At 53.3% G+C, this 18,276-nt stretch overlaps 7 protein-coding genes across 7 annotated transcripts; 5 read left to right on the top strand and 2 right to left on the bottom strand.

Moving 5' to 3' along the window:
- Window positions 1–1,527: 1,527 nt before the first annotated feature.
- On the top strand, window positions 1,528–4,063 carry POX_a00128 (Thiamine transporter thi9; the record flags this gene model as incomplete). Its single annotated transcript, XM_050109077.1, has 10 exons — window positions 1,528–1,635; window positions 1,718–1,738; window positions 1,855–1,903; window positions 1,991–2,257; window positions 2,351–2,385; window positions 2,451–2,571; window positions 2,685–3,028; window positions 3,103–3,225; window positions 3,332–3,734; window positions 3,891–4,063. 10 exons carry the CDS (start codon window positions 1,528–1,530, stop codon window positions 4,061–4,063), a joined length of 1,644 nt encoding a protein of 547 aa, XP_049972845.1.
- A 1,448-nt stretch (window positions 4,064–5,511) lies between these two features.
- POX_a00127 (NAD(P) transhydrogenase) lies at window positions 5,512–8,571 on the top strand (the record flags this gene model as incomplete). The annotated part of the gene is made up of 2 exons (XM_050109076.1): window positions 5,512–5,602; window positions 5,765–8,571. The coding sequence occupies 2 exons, from the start codon at window positions 5,512–5,514 to the stop codon at window positions 8,569–8,571; spliced, it is 2,898 nt and encodes a 965-aa protein (XP_049972844.1).
- Window positions 8,572–8,606: 35 nt separating this feature from the next.
- Window positions 8,607–9,349, top strand: POX_a00126 (uncharacterized protein; the record flags this gene model as incomplete). The annotated part of the gene is made up of 4 exons (XM_050109075.1): window positions 8,607–8,658; window positions 8,795–8,983; window positions 9,088–9,162; window positions 9,318–9,349. The coding sequence occupies 4 exons, from the start codon at window positions 8,607–8,609 to the stop codon at window positions 9,347–9,349; spliced, it is 348 nt and encodes a 115-aa protein (XP_049972843.1).
- Window positions 9,350–10,562: 1,213 nt separating this feature from the next.
- Window positions 10,563–11,876, bottom strand: POX_a00125 (uncharacterized protein; the record flags this gene model as incomplete). Its single annotated transcript, XM_050109074.1, has 1 exon — window positions 10,563–11,876. The coding sequence occupies one exon, from the start codon at window positions 11,874–11,876 to the stop codon at window positions 10,563–10,565; it is 1,314 nt and encodes a 437-aa protein (XP_049972842.1).
- Window positions 11,877–12,036: 160 nt separating this feature from the next.
- POX_a00124 (uncharacterized protein) lies at window positions 12,037–12,417 on the top strand (the record flags this gene model as incomplete). Its single annotated transcript, XM_050109073.1, has 1 exon — window positions 12,037–12,417. The coding sequence occupies one exon, from the start codon at window positions 12,037–12,039 to the stop codon at window positions 12,415–12,417; it is 381 nt and encodes a 126-aa protein (XP_049972841.1).
- A 3,335-nt stretch (window positions 12,418–15,752) lies between these two features.
- POX_a00123 (uncharacterized protein) lies at window positions 15,753–16,392 on the bottom strand (the record flags this gene model as incomplete). Its single annotated transcript, XM_050109072.1, has 2 exons — window positions 15,753–16,328; window positions 16,381–16,392. 2 exons carry the CDS (start codon window positions 16,390–16,392, stop codon window positions 15,753–15,755), a joined length of 588 nt encoding a protein of 195 aa, XP_049972840.1.
- A 659-nt stretch (window positions 16,393–17,051) lies between these two features.
- On the top strand, window positions 17,052–17,216 carry POX_a00122 (uncharacterized protein; the record flags this gene model as incomplete). Its single annotated transcript, XM_050109071.1, has 1 exon — window positions 17,052–17,216. The coding sequence occupies one exon, from the start codon at window positions 17,052–17,054 to the stop codon at window positions 17,214–17,216; it is 165 nt and encodes a 54-aa protein (XP_049972839.1).
- Window positions 17,217–18,276: the final 1,060 nt, after the last annotated feature.

The raw sequence follows: 18,276 nt of genomic DNA, 5'->3' as shown, positions 1-18,276 counted from the left end.
TTTGCGGGTCAGACCACTCCGATACTAGGTAGGTAGGAGTACCTAGGTGTCGGTAGGATTCTTAAGACGGACAGTTACTCGGGGGTAACTAGGGAGTCAAGCGGACGGTGGGTCATGGAAGCCAGATCAATCCGGATAACTTTGTAGAAGTGCTTGTAGGTCACAGAGTCTACTCCTCGTAGCAGATATATACTTGCCTACCTCTAGACCATGGTCCTACCAGTTTGGGTACCTCCAACAGATAACTAAGGGCATTGCACCCCCAAATCATTCGACTCAGAGAATTGTCCGACGTTGGGGTTTTGACACCGCCCTGGTAACCAATCAAGACTGGAATATTCCGCCGACCGGGAGGGTTGGCCGCTTCGATATTCAATGGCGTCGCGTCGCAGCGTAATGAGGACTCGACCAGTTGAGACTCGATAGGATTGTAGAGTGCAGAGTGCAAAGTGTAGAGCGCAGACTGTGCTCAATAATTAATATGCTTTTGATAACCTGGAGAGCATCGACAAGGCTTGATAAGGTGAATCGGCAAGAGGATTCCACCGGTAGCTGACAAAGTTGTATGGCCGTATGACCTAAGAGATTTCCCATGATCTTAGCTTTCCATTCGCCGTACCTTGCAAGGGGGCAACCTTTTCCCTTGCGAATGATGGATCACCGTCACCATCACCCACGGGCAGGATCCAATCGCCCGAGATAACCGCAGTGGCCGCACCAGGGCCGGACGTGGGGCCCAAACCCCGAGGCGGCATCCTGGTCGATATCAAGGCCACGAGAGTCTCGGTCTCGTAGCTCTTCTTCGATTCTTCGTGGCCGAAAGAATCGATTCTGCAGACCTTTTGAGTCCGCGAGGTTCACAATTGATTTTTACCGCGTCGACACTGCCTGTCTACTCCTTCGCAACTGATGCTCTACGCGGTCCGTTCGCAAGGTCTCTCGTACTTTTCACCCTTGCCCGTTCCAGCCAGTACTCTTCGGTTCCCGTTCTCATCCCTAAACTTTCCGCCCGGTGGGGTTGGCGACCTGAAAGGTTTTTGGTGAAGCTGACGGGCCGAGAACTGCACTCGAGTTAGCAGGAGAGAGAGAGGTGTCTGTAGTGGGCAGTTCAGGTCCCCCCCCCCTACCTTAAGGTCCTTACCGGTGGAGAGGCGAAAGGCGGCAAGTCAAATAGCCTCGTCGGTGCCAAGGGCCCGCAAAAAGTATAATCGGCCGCAAATTTCCAACTCTCCGTTGATGACTCTTGAAGTCATTTTCATTTTACTCTTTGGGGTTTGCTGAATTGTTTGGACGGCACCTCCACATCCTTTGAAGTAACCAGGTAAATATTAATTGAGTGAAAGAGAGTCGTTGGGAGGATCTTTTTGGTTTTTTTCCTTTTCCTTGGGCCAAACAATTTTCGTTTTCTCTTTGGTTCTGAGCGTGACGCTGCCTGGACTCGTGCTCGTCGTTGAGCGGAATTTTCTGAGATTTCAACTTTCTGGAGATTGCCATCGGATACCCTGATTCACCAGTAAGGTAGCTGTCATGGCTCACGAGCAGGAGAATCTCACCGTCGGTCGCGGCGAGGAGGTGGTCACCGACGGAGAAGGCGATCGCAGCTCGGTCGAGGCAAAGGATGATGCGGCCCTTCTGGTAAGTTAGAGCGGCGGTCCCTATGATGCAAAGCGATCTCTCTCTCTCTCTCTCTGGATGCAATGCTAATGACGGATGATAGCGAACTATGGGATACAAGCCGGTAGGTGTTCGAGCTCGGATCTGAAGATTGAATCTCTTTCTTCTATGTCATGATCAAAAAAAAGAAAAGAAAAGAAAGAAGGACCAGCAAGCTGATTTCCACACGTCGGCCCATAGGTCTTGCACCGGACATACACTCTGTTCGAGAACTTTGCAACCACGTTCGGTATGTTCATCGCTCGCAAGCGAGGGGGCGAGTCTCCTCTTGTATTGTTGCACTAAGCCGAGGCTGACTGACAGGGTCTTGCTTCAGCCGCGCTGTACTTTGTCGGTGGTGTGCGTGTCACGTTCAGTACCGGTATCGCGGCGGGTGGAAACTTGGCCTACTGGACGAGTTACTTGGTGACCATGGTGTTCACCTTCATCACGGCTGCCGTCATTGCGGAGGTGTGCTCGGCATCACCGTCGGCCGGCTCCATCTATCTCTGGGCTGCCGAGGCTGGAGGTCCTCGATTTGGCCGGTTACTTGGGTTCGTGGTGGCGTGGTGGAGTACTACTGCCTGGACGACATTCTGTGCGAGTGAGTCGTGGTGTATCCCCGATTTTTCAAGTCCTGCAAGATGCAACTGGCTGGGGTGTTTATTCTGATTGAAACTTATCTTGCTTCTTCTAGGTAACACGCAGGCCGCAGTCAACTATATGCTTGCCGTACGTTGGATCTATTCATCCCTCAATCAGGGGCGCAATCTTGCTGATGTCTTCTTATGCGCTAGGAAATCACTGTGTTCAACTTGGACTTTCCATCTGACACAAGCGATGTCAAGTTTCGCGCCGTTCAGTGGATCTGTACCGAGGTCCTTCTTGCGCTGGCGGCTTTGTTGAATTTCCTGCCCCGTACGTCCCCGGTGAATTTGAAGTTTTCCTTGCGGCGCTTCCACTTGACATGCCATTCCTCTCTCTCCTTCTTTCCTGGCCTCTACTAATCACTATTTCGTTGCACTCTCCAGCCCGATACTTCAAGTATGTCTTCTGGGTCTCTGCTGGATTCGTCATGCTCGACTTCTTTTTGAACCTCATCTGGCTGCCCATCGGGACGGCGCAGACGTGGGGATTCCGGACTCCCCATGAAGCCTTCATGACTACTTACAACGGCACCGGGGCCCCTGACGGGTGGAACTGGTGTTTGTCATACCTGGCCACGGCCGGTATCCTCATCGGCTTCGACGCCTCGGGCCATGTGGCCGAAGAGACCAAGAATGCCTCCGTCACTGCGGCGCGGGGCATCTTTTGGAGTACCGTTGCCAGTGGCTTCGGCGGGTTGGCCACCATCATTCTGTTTCTCTTCTGCGCGGTAGGTGACCATTCTCTTCCACTGGTGGAAGCGTCTCTTGAAGCATCCCGACTGACTTCTTCTCCCCTTCACAGCCGAGTGCGGACCAGCTGTTTGAGTTTGGCTCGCCGCAGCCCTTTGTTCCTCTCTACGCCGTTGTTCTCGGTCGAGGCGGGCATATCTTCATGAACATTGTCTGCATTACGGCCCTGTGGTTGGTACGTTGTTGATCCCCAGAGCTCCCTTTTCCTGTCCTTGCAGTGGTTTCTTGGGAGGGATTCCAGTCCATGGTGGACTTTTGCTAAACCCTATTGAAATCTGTAGAACACCGCCATTGCCATCATCGCGGCCTCCCGCCTGGTCTTTGCCGTTGCTCGAGACGGCGTCCTGCCTTTCTCCGGATGGGTCTCGAAGGTCCACAATGGCCAGCCCCGCAACGCCGTGATTGTCGTCTGGGCCGTCGCGGCCCTGGTGACGTGCACCTTGTTGCCGTCGAGTGTGGCCTTCACCTCGCTGGTCTCCGCGGCCGGAGTCCCCAGCGCCGCAGCCTACGGGCTGATCTGTCTGGGTCGTCTGTTCTGCACACCCAAGCGCTTCCCCAAGCCGCAATGGAGTCTGGGACGATGGAGCAAGCCCTTTCAATTCATCGGTGTCCTTTGGAACGGGTGGGTGGTGGCGATATTGTTTTCGCCCTACGCGTGGCCCGTAACTGGGGAGAATCTCAACTGTAAGTTTCTCTCTCTCTCTCTCTCTCTCTCTCTCTCTCTCTCTCTCTCTCTCTCTCTCTCATTATTTGCCGCCTACTCTCTCCCCATCTTGTTTTGAGTTCCCTGCGCCTTAGTCTTACGATGTCATTTGACTGACTGCATGGTGATTGTTCTAGATGCCCCGATCATCATGGCCGGCGTCACCATCTTGGCGCTCATCTCGTACTTTGTCATGCCCGAGAGTGCTTGGCTCCCATCCAGCCGCATCACCCACTTTATCGACAGCAAGGGTGTCGGCAGCGTCTCCGAGACGGTGGAGGAACTTCCTCCATCCACGCAGCGTCTGTGACGAGGGTGGGATGAGCGATCTTCCGGATCTTCTCGTCACACGAAGCCAAAATAATCAACGGATGGGGCACTTTTTTCTCTTTTCTTCTTCATTCTCATTCTCTTTTTTTTGGCTTTTTTTTTCCATTTTTGCTCAAACAGGTGGTCTCGCTTCTTTGACACTGACGGCCGCGGAACCCCCTCGAGAGAGGGTATATAGATTTGATTTGGCGGCTATGATGGCTGGCACATGGAGAGACGCAGTTCATGACTTTTCGTGCGAGTTCTAGATGTCTGGTCCGGTCCGGGTCCTGTTGGTGGCTCCTGTGCTGAGGAGACTGGGGAGGGATGTATATAAGTTGGGAGCGAGACCTTCGCTCCATGACCTTGGTGTCTGTACAAAAAAGTTTCTGCAGTCGATTGACAATTCTATCATTTTGATTCTTGTGCGTGCTTTAGTATCTAGAGGGATCATCTTCGGTTTCTTTCGAACACCTCTTGGCGGTCGATTCCGTCTCAACGGTCTCCCCCGCGCCGCCACGACCGGAATCCCATCCTTTCTCCATCCGCGTCCGCGACTGACTCCCACGTTCATGCACTTGAAACAGAATGACTCTCTCGGTGCTCGTAGGTAGCAGGACTCGAACCCGAGGCACCCGTCATATATCTTGATTTTTGATTTTCGATTTTTTGAATTTTGGCGAAGCTCGCTGGCACCTACAGTAGAAAGATGCACCGTACCTACGTATGCTCCTTTTTGCCAAAAGAAAATCGAAATCAGATGAAATAAATACCAAAAGCTCTGCTCCTCGCCCCGCCGATTCACGGATGCATTGCATCTTTCCATTGGATGATCCATTGTCTTGATGAGGTTTGGTCACTGGTGTCTGGGTGTCTAGCCCAATCCTTCGGGGGGGCCTCCGGCGCCTCTTGCGGGGAAAAGCCCCGCCCGAAAGCGACACGGGTGGAGCCAGTGGACGATCGGTGGAGGTGGAGAGGGACTCTATAGATGTGGGGGGAGGGTCATTCAGGTTCAAAAGATACCAAAGGAGGAGCTTTTTGCTTCTACTTCTTCGTCACTAAATACGGTGCCTGTGCGGTTGAATACTGGATAATACAGACTCCCCCCCTGCTCGGATCGTTCAAACTGGTTGCATTCTCAGCTTTCGGAGGGGGTTGTATGTACCCCTCTCGGCACAGCGCGTCCCGTTGCATCGCGTCTTCTACTCCTCCTTCTGTTCCCTCTGGTTCCTCTTCTTCTTCTGCTCCGATCACCTTGCCTCTCTCCCCCCCCCCCCCCCCCCCCCACATTCTTCAGCTTCAGCCAACTTCCCTCGATTTTCTGCTTCCATTAAAAGTATCTGCCCGCTCGAGCTCAGCCCTGAGACACCCAAAGGGGCCAAAGGTGCTTCCGATGCGCCTGCTGCTCGTCTGATTCTCTGCACGGAGACAAAGCGTGGTGATTCAGCCATGAGTGTTTCTGTATCCTTGCGATCGGCCCTGAGACCCTGCCTGGCAGGGTCCAGTGCCTGTGTGGGGAAAGTCCTCGGTACCCAGTCTGGTATGTGAGCTGGCTTGAACACGTTTCCCTCTTTCCCTCCCTCTCTGTCCGGACGAGGACTATAGGCGGTGACCTCAAGAAATCACCTATTCTTTCAACAGAAAAGAAGCCTTTCATGGAAAACTTGGAGGTATGGCTAAACAGTAGGCTCTCAAATCGTAGTCTCCCAATACCGACGCTTTGCATTCTTCAGCGCGTCACAGAAGAGATGCTTTCCTCTGTCGGCCCAGTGGCCATGCGTGACCAAGCGTGCCAACACCTCGGCCACTTCAGCGCCAGAAACTGTAGCCGCCACACCATACTCGGCATTGACCGTGGGTGTGCCCCGGGAGATCGCTCCCAATGAGCGCCGAGTGGCCATCACTCCGCAGAATGTCACGATGCTGCTGAAGAAGGGCTTCTCGCGCGTCCTGATTGAACGTGGTGCCGGTGAGGGCGCCCAGCTGCTGGATTCGGTCTACGAAGCGGCCGGTGCTACCATGGTCGATCGAGACACCGTCTACGCCGAGAGTGACATTGTTCTCAAAGTTCGAGGTCCGCAGATGGATGGGCCCTTCAATGAAGTGGAAGCGCTCCGAAAGGGCACCACCGTGATCTCATTCCTCTATCCCGCTCAGAATAAATCCATCGTCGAAGCCCTCGCCGCGCGAGGCGTCACCGCGTTTGCCATGGACCGCATCCCGCGAATCTCCCGCGCACAGGTCTTTGACGCCCTCAGTTCCATGGCCAACATTGCCGGGTACAAGGCTGTCCTGGAAGCGTCCAACCACTTTGGCCGGTTCTTAACCGGTCAGGTCACGGCCGCAGGCAAGATTCCCCCGAGTAAGGTTCTCGTCATTGGAGCGGGTGTCGCTGGATTGAGTGCCATCGCATCGGCCCGCCGCATGGGTGCCATCGTCCGAGGCTTCGATACCCGCCCCGCCGTTCGAGAGCAGGTGCAGTCCCTCGGCGCCGAATTCATCGAGGTGGATTTCCAGGAAGATGGCGCCGGGCAAGGCGGCTATGCCAAGGAGATGTCCAAGGAATTCTACGAGGCCGAAATGAGATTGTTCATGGAACAGGCGCGCGAAGTTGATATCATCATCACCACGGCGCTCATCCCGGGAAAGCCAGCGCCAAAGCTCATCACCAAGGAGATGGTGGCCGCGATGAAGCCTGGCTCAGTGATCGTGGATCTGGCCGCCGAAGCCGGTGGAAACTGCGAGGCCACGGTCCCCGGAGAGCTGGCCAGCTACAAAGATGTCACCGTTATTGGCTACACTGATCTGCCGTCTCGTCTGCCAACCCAGTCCTCGACCCTGTACTCGAACAACATCGTCAAGCTCTTATTGTCTATGGCCCCCAAGGACAAATCCTTCGGCGTCGATTTCAACGACGAAGTGGTGCGCGGCGCTGTCGTCACGCGCAACGGTGAAATCGTACCTCCAGTGGCACCGCCCGCACCACCTCCCACTCCCAAGCCAGATGCTCAAGCTACAGCGGCGGCCGCACAGAAAGGGGGAGAAGCAGTGGCTCTGACGCCCTGGAAACAGGCCACTCGGGACGTTTCCCTGCTCACGGGTGCCATGGGCACGACGCTTGCTCTCGGCAAAGCCACCGGCCCCATTTTCATGAGCAACATGATGACTTTTGGTCTGGCTGGTCTGGTGGGATACCGCGCCGTCTGGGGGGTGGCCCCGGCTCTGCATTCCCCTCTGATGAGCGTGACCAACGCCATCTCCGGTATGGTCGGTATTGGTGGTCTGTTCATCATGGGTGGAGGGTATACTCCCACGACTCTGCCGGAATATCTCGGCGCGGCGTCTGTGCTGCTGGCATTTGTCAATGTATCCGGTGGCTTTGTGGTCACGAAGCGCATGTTGGACATGTTTAAGCGACCCACCGACCCCCCCGAGTACCCATGGTTGTATGCGGTGCCTGGTCTGGTGTTTGGTGGCGGCTTCCTGGCGGCTGCAAGCACGGGGATGTCGGGACTGGTTCAGGCCGGATATCTGGTCAGCACGATCCTGTGTATGAGCTCCATCTCAAGCCTTGCGTCGCAGACGACGGCTCGACGTGGCAACATCTTTGGTATTCTCGGAGTGGTATCCGGTATCTTGGCTTCATTGGCGGCAGCCGGTTTTGACACCGAGACCCTCACTCAATTTGTGGTCGTGGCAGGTACCGGTGCACTAGCTGGAGGTCTGATCGGTCGTCGCATCACCCCGACGGGACTGCCGCAGACTGTGGCTGCCTTGCATTCGGTCGTCGGACTTGCAGCCGTTTTGACCAGTATCGGCAGTGTCATGGTTGACATTGCCGATATCACGACCCTTCACATGGTCACCGCGTATCTGGGTGTCCTGATCGGTGGTGTCACATTCACGGGGTCTTTGGTGGCGTTTATGAAACTCGCCGGACGCATGTCTTCGAGTCCCAAAATCCTACCGGGTCGTCATGTCATCAACTCGACACTGCTGGGTAGCAACATCGCCACGATGGGAGCCTTTATCACGATGGCGCCGGCCAACCCAGGTATTGCGGCGGCGTGCCTTGGCGCCAACACCGTCCTGAGCTTCTTGAAGGGTTATACCACGACAGCCGCCATCGGAGGTGCGGACATGCCCGTGGTGATCACCGTGCTGAATGCCTACTCTGGCTTTGCCCTCGTGGCCGAAGGACTGATGCTGAATAACCCGCTTCTCACCAGTGTGGGCTCTCTGATTGGTGTGAGCGGTTCGATCTTGTCGTATATCATGTGTGTTGCCATGAACCGATCTCTCACCAACGTTCTCTTTGGCGGTCTCTCTGCGCCCGCGCAGACGCAGAAGAAGATCGAAGGCGAAGTCACGCCGACTACCATTGACGACACGGTGGAGGCACTGTCTAATGCCGAGAGTGTCATCATCATTGTGGGTTACGGCATGGCGGTCGCCAAGGCTCAATACGCTCTTGCTGAAATCGTGGCCATGCTTCGCGCCCGGGTGTGACGGTCCGTTTCGCGATTCACCCAGTGGCTGGCCGAATGCCCGGTCAATGCAATGTCCTGCTCGCCGAGGCATCGGTGCCGTATGACAGTAAGTATTTGAAACACTGCGTGCCCCTCGTGAGCGCGCGCCCAGCGATTCTTTTTTTTTTTGTTTTTTTCCTTTTCCTTTTCTTCGCCATGTCCACTCGTGGTGTCGCAGCTGCTAATAATTGGCCGGCGAATAGTTGTTTTGGAAATGGACGAAATCAACGACGACTTTGCTGATACGGATGTCACGCTGGTGATCGGCGCCAACGATACCGTCAACCCCATCGCCATGGAGCCGGACTCGGCTATTTCGGGAATGCCCGTCTTGCACGCATGGAAGAGTAAAGAGGTGATTGTCATGAAACGGGGCATGTCGAGCGGATACGGTACGTGCCCATTCTTGACGCGTTCTATAGTTCGCACTCTCTTGTCGATGGTACAGAGGGAAATGCTAATGCTTCCTCCCTTGTTTTGGTAATTATTCTTATAGCCGATGTCCCGAATCCCATGTTCTACATGCCCGGAACCCGGATGCTGTTTGGCGATGCCAAAACCTCTTGCGATGGTGAGTAGACCCCCGACCATATTTCATTTCGACAAAGGCCGCATCGAACGCCCCTCTTCCCCCTTTTTCCCCCTTGGCAATTTTTATTTATGCAGTGGAGGAGCCTGATTTGATCGATCCTTTGGCTGACTTTGTTCATTTCTATCTTCAAATAGCCATCAAAGCAGCTCTCGAGGCCCGAAAGTAGGGGGTTCAAGTGTGAGAAAGGCCCGTCGACTGTTCCAGTTGGAAGGTTGATGACCTCGTTGTTCTTGAGATGCTTTCTTTTTTTTTCCTTTGGCAAGGCAAGAAACCCTTACATTGAGCGAAAAAACTCTTTTATTTGGTGCATTTTCTTCTTGTCTTGACCTTTGCCAGGGCCATTCGGGCAGATCACCCAGACCGCATTCTTTCATCAAGCTGTCCTGTAGCAGATCATGAAATAGGCTTCAGAAGAATGATCTCTGTACTTGAGTATGAAATACCGACAAGAGATCTTTCATCTGCTAATACTTGACATACTCAATGTCTCTCCCAATCTTGGTGAACGTGAAATGCCCTCAAATCCACACCTCAGGGGGGGGAAGTGAGATTACCGTTTGGTGCCGAGAATGTACTACCCACTTACGCTACCTACCTACCTAGGTAATTTCCTAGCATCGACAAGCGCACTTCTTGTCCAAGGCTGAAGTGACATGGCTTTCCCCCCTCTAAAGCCTTACATCATACATCGTACATCGTACATTTATAATAGAACCGATCATAGATATCGATGGATAACAAGGTAAAACATGTCAACTAGAGAGAGAATGGAAGAAGTGAAATAATTAAAGAATAGTTGGAAAAGAAGACATTATCAAATTAGAAGAGGTTCTGGTTCTCGTGAGACAAGCCCTAAAAAGTAATCCGACATGAGGAGGATGAGTCTGGAAGGATAGAAAACGGGAGTCCAACCGTGACAAATACAAAAAGACAAGGTAGAGGATATGTAGAGTTCCCAAAACGCCCATGAAAAGAGAGAGAGAGAGAGAGAGAGGGTGTGTGTGTGTATATATCTGTGTGTGAGAGAGAGACAGGGGGGGGGAATAGGCCTCAAAGTGAAAGTGAATAAATAGAAATCAAAAATCAGGACTTGGTAAAAGACCTCTTGCCTAGCGTCAAGCCCATGAATTTGCGTCCACTGACAGCCACACTATTATGTCGTTCATGGCGGGATTTGTTGGACTTTTCTGATCTTCTGGACCCAGGACTATCTGCCTCGTTTGGAGAGACCAGGCAGGATTGTGTCTGGGAAGAGGAGAGGGATGCAGGGGTCATCACCGGAGTTGCAGCGCTGCTGTTCCCGCCTCGGAAGAGGTCCACCTCGGACCGAAGACTGCTGGTCGAGTAGATGCTCGAGGTGGCGGAGTGTTTGCGTGTGGTCATGCGTTGGATGATGGGGAGCGTTGGGCAAAGAGGCTGGACACACTGCTCTTGGACCCGGTGTGGCCGCGTTTGGAAGGCTGGGTAGGCAACTGATAGAAGGGAGGGGGTGGCGGCGAGGAGGCGCAGGAGAGGGGGCTGCAGGTGCGGGAGATGATCGATCCGGCATCGCTGAACGAGTGGTCGCGGATGTAGTTCAGGTCGGAAAAGAAGGGGGAGGCGGGGCGAGAGCCAAAGGAAGGGACGCTGCTGTTGCTGTTGCTGCGAATCGAGGGTGGGCGAAGACCCGGTTCTGTCGGGCGACGGGATCGAGGGGACGGAATTGGGGATGAGCATGAATCATCACCCGCGGTGCGAGGCCGGAGGCGATGCATCGATTGAGATCGCATGTGAGGGGATAGAGGAAGAATGGGGATGGTGGGAATCTCGGAGACGGATTGGATGGTGGCACTTTGGGAAGGGGGAGGCGTTTGGTCGTTGTCGCTGCGAGTCTGCTCGACCCGCGAGAGATTGGACATGAATGGCGAGGCTACATCCTTGGGGGATGCGGGTTCGATGCTCTCGGTGATGGGAGAAATGGACGATGGTTTGATACCGGTGGACCCAGAGGGATCCGGGGCGTTGTCCAGCAGCTTCCCATCGAGGATGCGTGACTCGCGGTCTCGGGAAGTCTTTCGCGTTCGAGATCGAGCATGCTTGATCCGAGGCCCCAGCGAGTTGATAAAGACCAAGGATGGCCGGGCCGTGGGCTCGGTGAGCGTGATCTTCTTCGCGGTCTGGATCTCGGCGTAGTCTATTGAGAAGATGGAGGCCGGCGAGGCTGACCGCGATCTCACGTTCTTGGCTCTCGGCGAAACATCCGGGGCCACATAGACGGTGGGCTGCAGGTACAGACTCGTATCCAGGAGATCCTCTTGGTTGTCGGACGAGGGCAATCCCAGTATCACCGACTTTTCGGGGTCGAAGATATAGGCATGCTCGCTGAAACTGGGGACGCTGTTTCGCTTGACGGTGTCGAGAGAGACGGGGCGCTGTCGCTTCGCACCACAGCCCAAGGGAGGAAACATCTCTCTGGGCGTGAGGTCCAAATCTTCATGGCCCGCTTCATCCGCGCTGGCGTCGGAATCAAAGTGACTTGCGCGTTGGGGAGAACTCGTCAAGGAAGGGGTAAAGTCGTTGGCCCCCGTATCGGATTCGGAGACCTCTTCTTCCTCGGATTCATAGCGACTTTGCAGACTCTGGCGACTTAGCCGGTGCAACGACATGGCCGTGGCGGTGTGGCTGGTACTGGTGGTGGTAGTTGATTCGAACATGGTGGACCCGTTTGATCAATTCCTGGGAGAGGTTTCAACCTGGAAGCAGAAGGGTAGAAGAGATATCATGCGCGGAGAATAGAGTCGCTGGCTGGTTGACGTAAGAACAATCGACAGCACGGATGGAGTAGATTGTTGAGACAGCCACGAGTTGAACCGAATGAATCGAACCACCGAGGAGATGGGGGATTCGAGGGTGATTATGAAAGAGGAGAAACCAGTCCAGCGTCCTCCAGCGATGACGGCAGTTTCAAGCTCACGCGTCGGCAATGTGACAGGGCGGTTGATCTCCGGCTTGCGGGCGGATCAGGAATGTCACTTGCTCAGGGAGGTGGAAGGATGGGAGGGACAAGGGAGCACCACTGGTGACGGATTGAGGAATCTTCGGTCCTTGCACAGTGTCCCTCAGGAGCACAGGAAAGGCGAAGGGAGAAGAGAGGTGATGAAGAGGCGAGAAGAAAGAACAAGAGAGAGGAAGAGAGAGGAAGAGAAGGGGGGGTGGATGATGAGATCTGATGCCCGATCCAGGATGATTTCTTGAACCCTACTTTTCTTGTTACACTCGTGACCGGTCCTGGTAATCAAGTCGTTCAGGTCCAGGAACCAGCTCTTTTAAGGTACAGTGGGCCTTTGCCAGCCGGTGGCAGGGTTGAGGGGAATCCAGTTGACCGACTGGATGAGCGGGGGCACCAGGAAAAGCACAGCGAGCTGATTGAAAGTTCAATAAAGCAGATTGACAATGCAGCAGAAGTCGTGCATGGGTCGAACAAGGCTGACAGGAGCCAGGAGGAGGACTGTTCAAAGGACAGAATGAGGGCCAGCACCAGCACTGACACCGAGAAGTGGGATGGAAATAGGAACCGCAAGGCTACAGGGAGGAAAGGACTGAAGAAACTCAAAAGAGGATGTTTTCCCCCATCGATTCCAGTGATGCACGAAAGAAAGAGGGAGGGTGGGGGGCAAGAGAAGGAGGAGGAGGCTTGCAAGGTGGAAAAAAGAGAGCCCAGTCGATCAAGTGGATGGAGTTCTTTTTTCCTTTTATTTTTTGATTTTATTTTTCCTTTTTTTGGAGGTCTTTTCCCCATCCTTATTTGCATCCCAGAGAAAAGATTTATTGCGTTTTATTTATGGATCGTCTCGAGATCCTTGATTTGACCCACACGGTTAATCCCATGCGATTGTTCCTGAACGGTTCCTGCAATCCAATCTTTCTGCGATGGGATTCAGGCCGATGGCCGGATCGAGCTGATGGATGAGCAAAGGCATTCACTAGCCTCCTCTCTGTTTCCACGTGTTGCTTCCTCTCAAGGGATCAGAGATCAGGTAACGGAGTCTTCTGCCATGCTCAATGAAGCAGATTCTCGATGGTGTCGCGAGTACGCCTGTTCAACGTGCGGGTCACCGTCGCCACGCTGGCCGTGGTGAGTTGTCTCTCATCTTTGTGACTCGATGGGATGGAAGTGTCGTCATCAGGGACAGCTCTCAGTTCTCCTGGAATCTTTTGCCCTTGACGCTCAATGAGCTCTCTCAGAGGATTGGAGACATTCAACGTCCCGGTCTGCCAGCCAGATCTCCATGCAACTCCCCCATGCGGTGTATAGATAAGAGGGACCTGCAGGAGACCCAAGGCCCTTTGCAAAAACGCCCTACATTTCTCTCCTCTACTGATTCGTGGTAGCACTGTCCAATTCGTACCATTTGTACAATGTGCATGGTCCAGTGTCGAGTTGGTATACTGTGAACAGGGAGTGAACGGAGTGACTAGTAGCCCTTGGGCCCGAAGATCACTGGATAGTGGATACAGGGTCCTGGACTCCTTGCATCTTCCGGCCACAGAACCATCCATCCCCACCATCCACCCACTCAAGGGACAAGGAAAAGAGGAAAGCGGAAAAGGAAAAGAAAAAAAAGTCAGGATCGTTTCACCATCTGAAGCGACGCGCCCGTCGGCGTGTGCACTGGCGTGGCGCATCCGCTCCACGCACCTAACCGGTCAGGGACTCGAAACCTCCTGCACGGATTCACGATCCCAGTCAGGAACAGGACAAATCAGCATCGAACTATCCCGTCAAGAATACCCATTTTTTATGATTTTGAATTTCTCGAACATTTTCTTTTTTAGTTTTCTAGAGGGGACACTCTATGTATACTCACCGTCCTGAGCACTGGGGAAAGTACTCCAGTGGAGAGAGGAGAAAAAAAAAGGAAAAGGAAATCTGATAGATCAGGACCCAGCGGTCGTCGACCCACTCCATTCAGTTCGTCATGCGGCCATGGGCGATTCCGGGCGCATTCAAAGTTGAGGCAGAGAGAGAGACTCCATCCGCCCCAGGAATCTAGCGGCGCCAAAATCCAGTGCCCACCTTGGATCAAGAGAGCTGGTAGGCACCAGAGAGAGGAGAGAAGGGAGCAGAGACGTGTGGTAGACCAGTCTGCTGTGCTCGCCAGGGTCATTCACATTGACATGATCATGGAGTATACCGTGAGACGCGGGGTGTGTGCATCTCTGATCTTCGACTGGAGGTCCAGAATGTTCAGAATGTCCCTAAAGTGCAAAGACTGGGCAGTGCGCAGCTGGTGCAGGAACCAGGGTTCCGAAACCAGCCCTGGGAGAGCACAAAAGTCGGGAAAATGAGTTTGGGGAATGTCAGAGCGTTTCAGGGTGAGGCCCGCGAGGGAGAACCGCTGGCTGGATCACCGGCAGGGTTAGTGTTTGCTGCGAACTTGGTCAATTTCGTCCCCTTTTTTTTTTCTCTCTTTTTTCTCCATTTCTCTCGTCGATTCTTCTCTAGAATGACGAGTGGTTGACAATATGACAGAGTCACGAGAAACGGACGATGGGGAGAGGAGGGAAGTTCAAATCGGAACGATTCAGACGGCGTGGAAACATGAGCCGAAAACAAGATGACACAAACTATGCGATAGTGCGGTTTCGCAATCATTGTACACGGACTCATCCACGACCATTCCACTTCCTCCGACTCCCCCCCCCCCCCCGTTCGGTCGCGGCGACGCGCCCGGAGCGGGAGAGGAGTATCCCAGACACTCCATGCCCACGGCAGTTGCCTGTGCAGAACTATGGGATCCAGAGCCGTCACACGGGTGGATGTTCCTGTTGACCATGCGTCGACAAGCGGGAGATCTCTTGGTCGTAGCTGACGGTCACCGCCGTCATGAACGCATAGTATTGGTGGTGTTCTCTATTGGAAGTGAAAGCATACCAAGGACGGGTAGATGGACCAACTACTGTTCAAGGCTTCATCTCTTACCTCGTCTAGAACCTGTTCCCCGTGGATCTCCTCCGGTGGAGATGGTCCGTCCACTGGATCTCGGAGAATTCACTCCGGCTGAGAGTCCCTCCGTGATACCGGGATGACGGATGACGGACGACGGACGACTCTTCACGAGGATCCTGGTCTTCATCCCGAACGGACGGGAGGCGAGTCTGAAGCGACGATCGAGTGCCAAGTTAGCCGCCGCTCCAGAAAAGTGGGTCAAAGGGGGGGGGGGGAGGGGGAAACACCGGTCTAACTCAAACACGCTACGACGAACGCTTGGGGCATCTTGAGGGACGGGGGAGGGTTCGGGAAAATAAGGACGAGTCACGACTGAAAACTGAGGAGAAACCGAATTTGGACTGGGACACGGAGCTGGGGCGCTGATGCCAGACAGTTGACCTTGCCCTGGAAGTCGTCCCAGGAGAAGAGACTACCGTATTCATGTCCTTTGCTACTCGTTCAAGACCAAGGAGGCAGAGTGTATTTGCTATTGTAATCGTTTGTCACAAAATGGTTCAATTATACGATATTGATATCATGGCCCAATAGCCCACTTACAGGCTTCAAGGAAACGAGTTTACATGCAGAAAGGTGTTCCCTAGCGGGTGGACTCTTTCTTTCTTTCTCTGATATCATTGAAAAGATATAAGAGAGAGCCCACGCCCCCATAATTCACACTGTCCTTCCAATCCTCAAGATCCGACGGGAACCTGACTTGCTCCAGATCAACAATCATGACTTGATCCGTATCGCAGAGGAAGAAGTTGTCCAGTCGCTGGTCTAAATATTCTGCACCTTGCGAATGAACGAGCTCCAATGCTTTCTCAAGCTGATGTCGAAGCTTATCCAAAGATACAGGAACCATGCTATAGGCAAGTTCATAGAGTGTTATCCCAATTACCTCGGAAAGGATCAGGATAGGGCTGTCCTCAAAAGTGCCTTGGCCGAAGAACGTAGGAATGACTATTCCTTGAAGGCACTCTAAGCTCCGATAGGCTTTTTTCTCTTGATCGAATTCTTCTTGCCAACCGTCTTTCATCTCTTTGATAACTAGAACGGTCGGAAGACCGTGGAATTCCTGGCATTTTTCTAGATTGAGGCGGTACACTTCGCGACGTGGATGGAGTTTTCGGACCGTTTCCACACGGATAGGGACCGTGTTAAAGTAAAAGACCTTCCTGTCGATGAGAGATGATACAAGTTGCGAGGAGTCAATCATCACATACCTGGGGGTCCATGGCTGAAGTCGCATCAAGGTCGTAAATTGGTGGAGAGCGGAAGGGGATCAGTCATCCTATCTATTCCACATTCAATACACAAAAGCGCCTCAAAATAAGAGCTTATAGGACAATCGCTTGCCGCTGGTCGCCGCCGACGGCACGGGTTAGCGCTAAATCAAGGCAAAGCCGCCCTTGAAAAGGTTCTCCGAGTGAGGAACTTGAGAAAAGGGGAAGCCGTTCTTAGCAAAGCAGAGAACAGAATCTTTTAGCGCCTTTCCTTCCGGGTGAAATCCACCGTGCCGTTGCTCCCTGGTTTAAACATAAGGCCAAAAGGTCTAAGCCAAACCATCTCGTAGGATGGTTTGTCCTGCAACGGTATTTATAGCCGGTTGATTCCGCATGTCTTCCCGCACGCGCCCTTAGGGGACCACACGGGTCCGTAAGAAAACGCTGCGTTTTCGGCAATTTGTATACTATACATTGTATACAACTGGGATAGGTACCCTTTGTTTATCATCTACTGAAGATGAAATAGAAAGCAGCATGGGCTGTCTAAAAACGTATGATTTGTATATTGATTATCCGATAGCGTTCTTACAACAACTGGATAGTTCATCAAGTCGCGAGTGGGCGGGAAATCCGAACATTCTGGAGGGGGGCTGGCTCAACCACGGATCATGGCGATCATCATGAAACAGAGTTCCGATCACAATTTCAAGGTTGGATCGTTCACCCTTCCCACCCTCCCACGGATGGATCAGGTGTGTCAGGGGCTGAGGCCAGAAGCAGCAGAAATCAAGTCCAACCAGAAGAAGGACGCGGCGAGGAGATTGGCTGCCTGAGTTCGGACTTCAAAGGCATGACCGAGGAGCCTTCACCGTGCTCCAGCTTCAAATTTGAACTATAACCCACGGATATTATCTGCCCGGGGGAGCTATATCTCCTTACCTTGGCCCAAATGCATCCGACGGATTGTCGTGGAGCAAATGACAAAAAATGCTTCATGGCATAGAGCCAGCCATCGTGGACTCTATATCGTCCATTGATCCCCGCCTCACTTTATTTATTTTTGTTACCCTCCCCAGCAGGCGAGACTTGCACCTCTAGCAGATACCTTACTATTTAATATTTACCACGCATCTTGATCCGTCCAAATCCCCAGCATCTACCATTCTCCACGCTCCTGCAAAGCCCAGAGGGCTCTAGGCGACCTCCTCCTCTGCTCAATAAACTACAGTCACCCTAAGCTCTGACTATGGAAGCTGTCAGGGTGAAATAAGTAATGATCCTCCTGGGCAAGTCTCTTTCAGCGGGGTGAATCTACATCCGCCAAAGCAAACACGCAAACCAGCAAACGAACCTTCTCCTCTGGCTACTCCGGGCGCTATTCCCTATTCGGATCTGCGTCGAAGAGGTCGGCGGACTCGGGCAGTCGGAACATAACCAGACACATCGTTGGAACCGGGGACTCTCCTGATGCTGGTCGGCTCGATGCACTCGATCCCTACCATCTCGTGATCCGAGCGTCCTTGGAAAATACTAGAATTGGAAAAGAACCCCCCTATCTCACCTCGATCAGTGTCTGAATCCCTGATGGAGAAAGAGGGGGAAAGAGGGAGAGAGAGGAAAAGGGAGGGGGAAAAAAAGATGAAACGGGTTTCTCCACAAATATCACAAGAATAGCGCATGGTCCGACTTGAGGAGCTTGCTTTCCCATCGCCTACAAACACCTGCTAGCTCTCTCACCTGTGGCACCTAGGTGACCGCCACCATCCACCATCCCAAGCTGAAACACGCCACCCCAACGGTTTGGGTTGCCAGATACGGCAATTGGATTGTCGGAATCTCTCTCCCTCTGTCTCTCTCTCTTTTTACAACTCCATTCATGAGGAAAATCCACGG

This window comes from Penicillium oxalicum, chromosome I (genome assembly GCF_001723175.1).
Source record: "Penicillium oxalicum strain HP7-1 chromosome I, whole genome shotgun sequence".
In the NCBI taxonomy this organism is placed as follows: domain Eukaryota; kingdom Fungi; phylum Ascomycota; class Eurotiomycetes; order Eurotiales; family Aspergillaceae; genus Penicillium; species Penicillium oxalicum.
The sequence above is the reverse complement of the archived record's forward strand: the minus strand, read 5'-3'. Positions and strand labels throughout refer to the sequence as shown.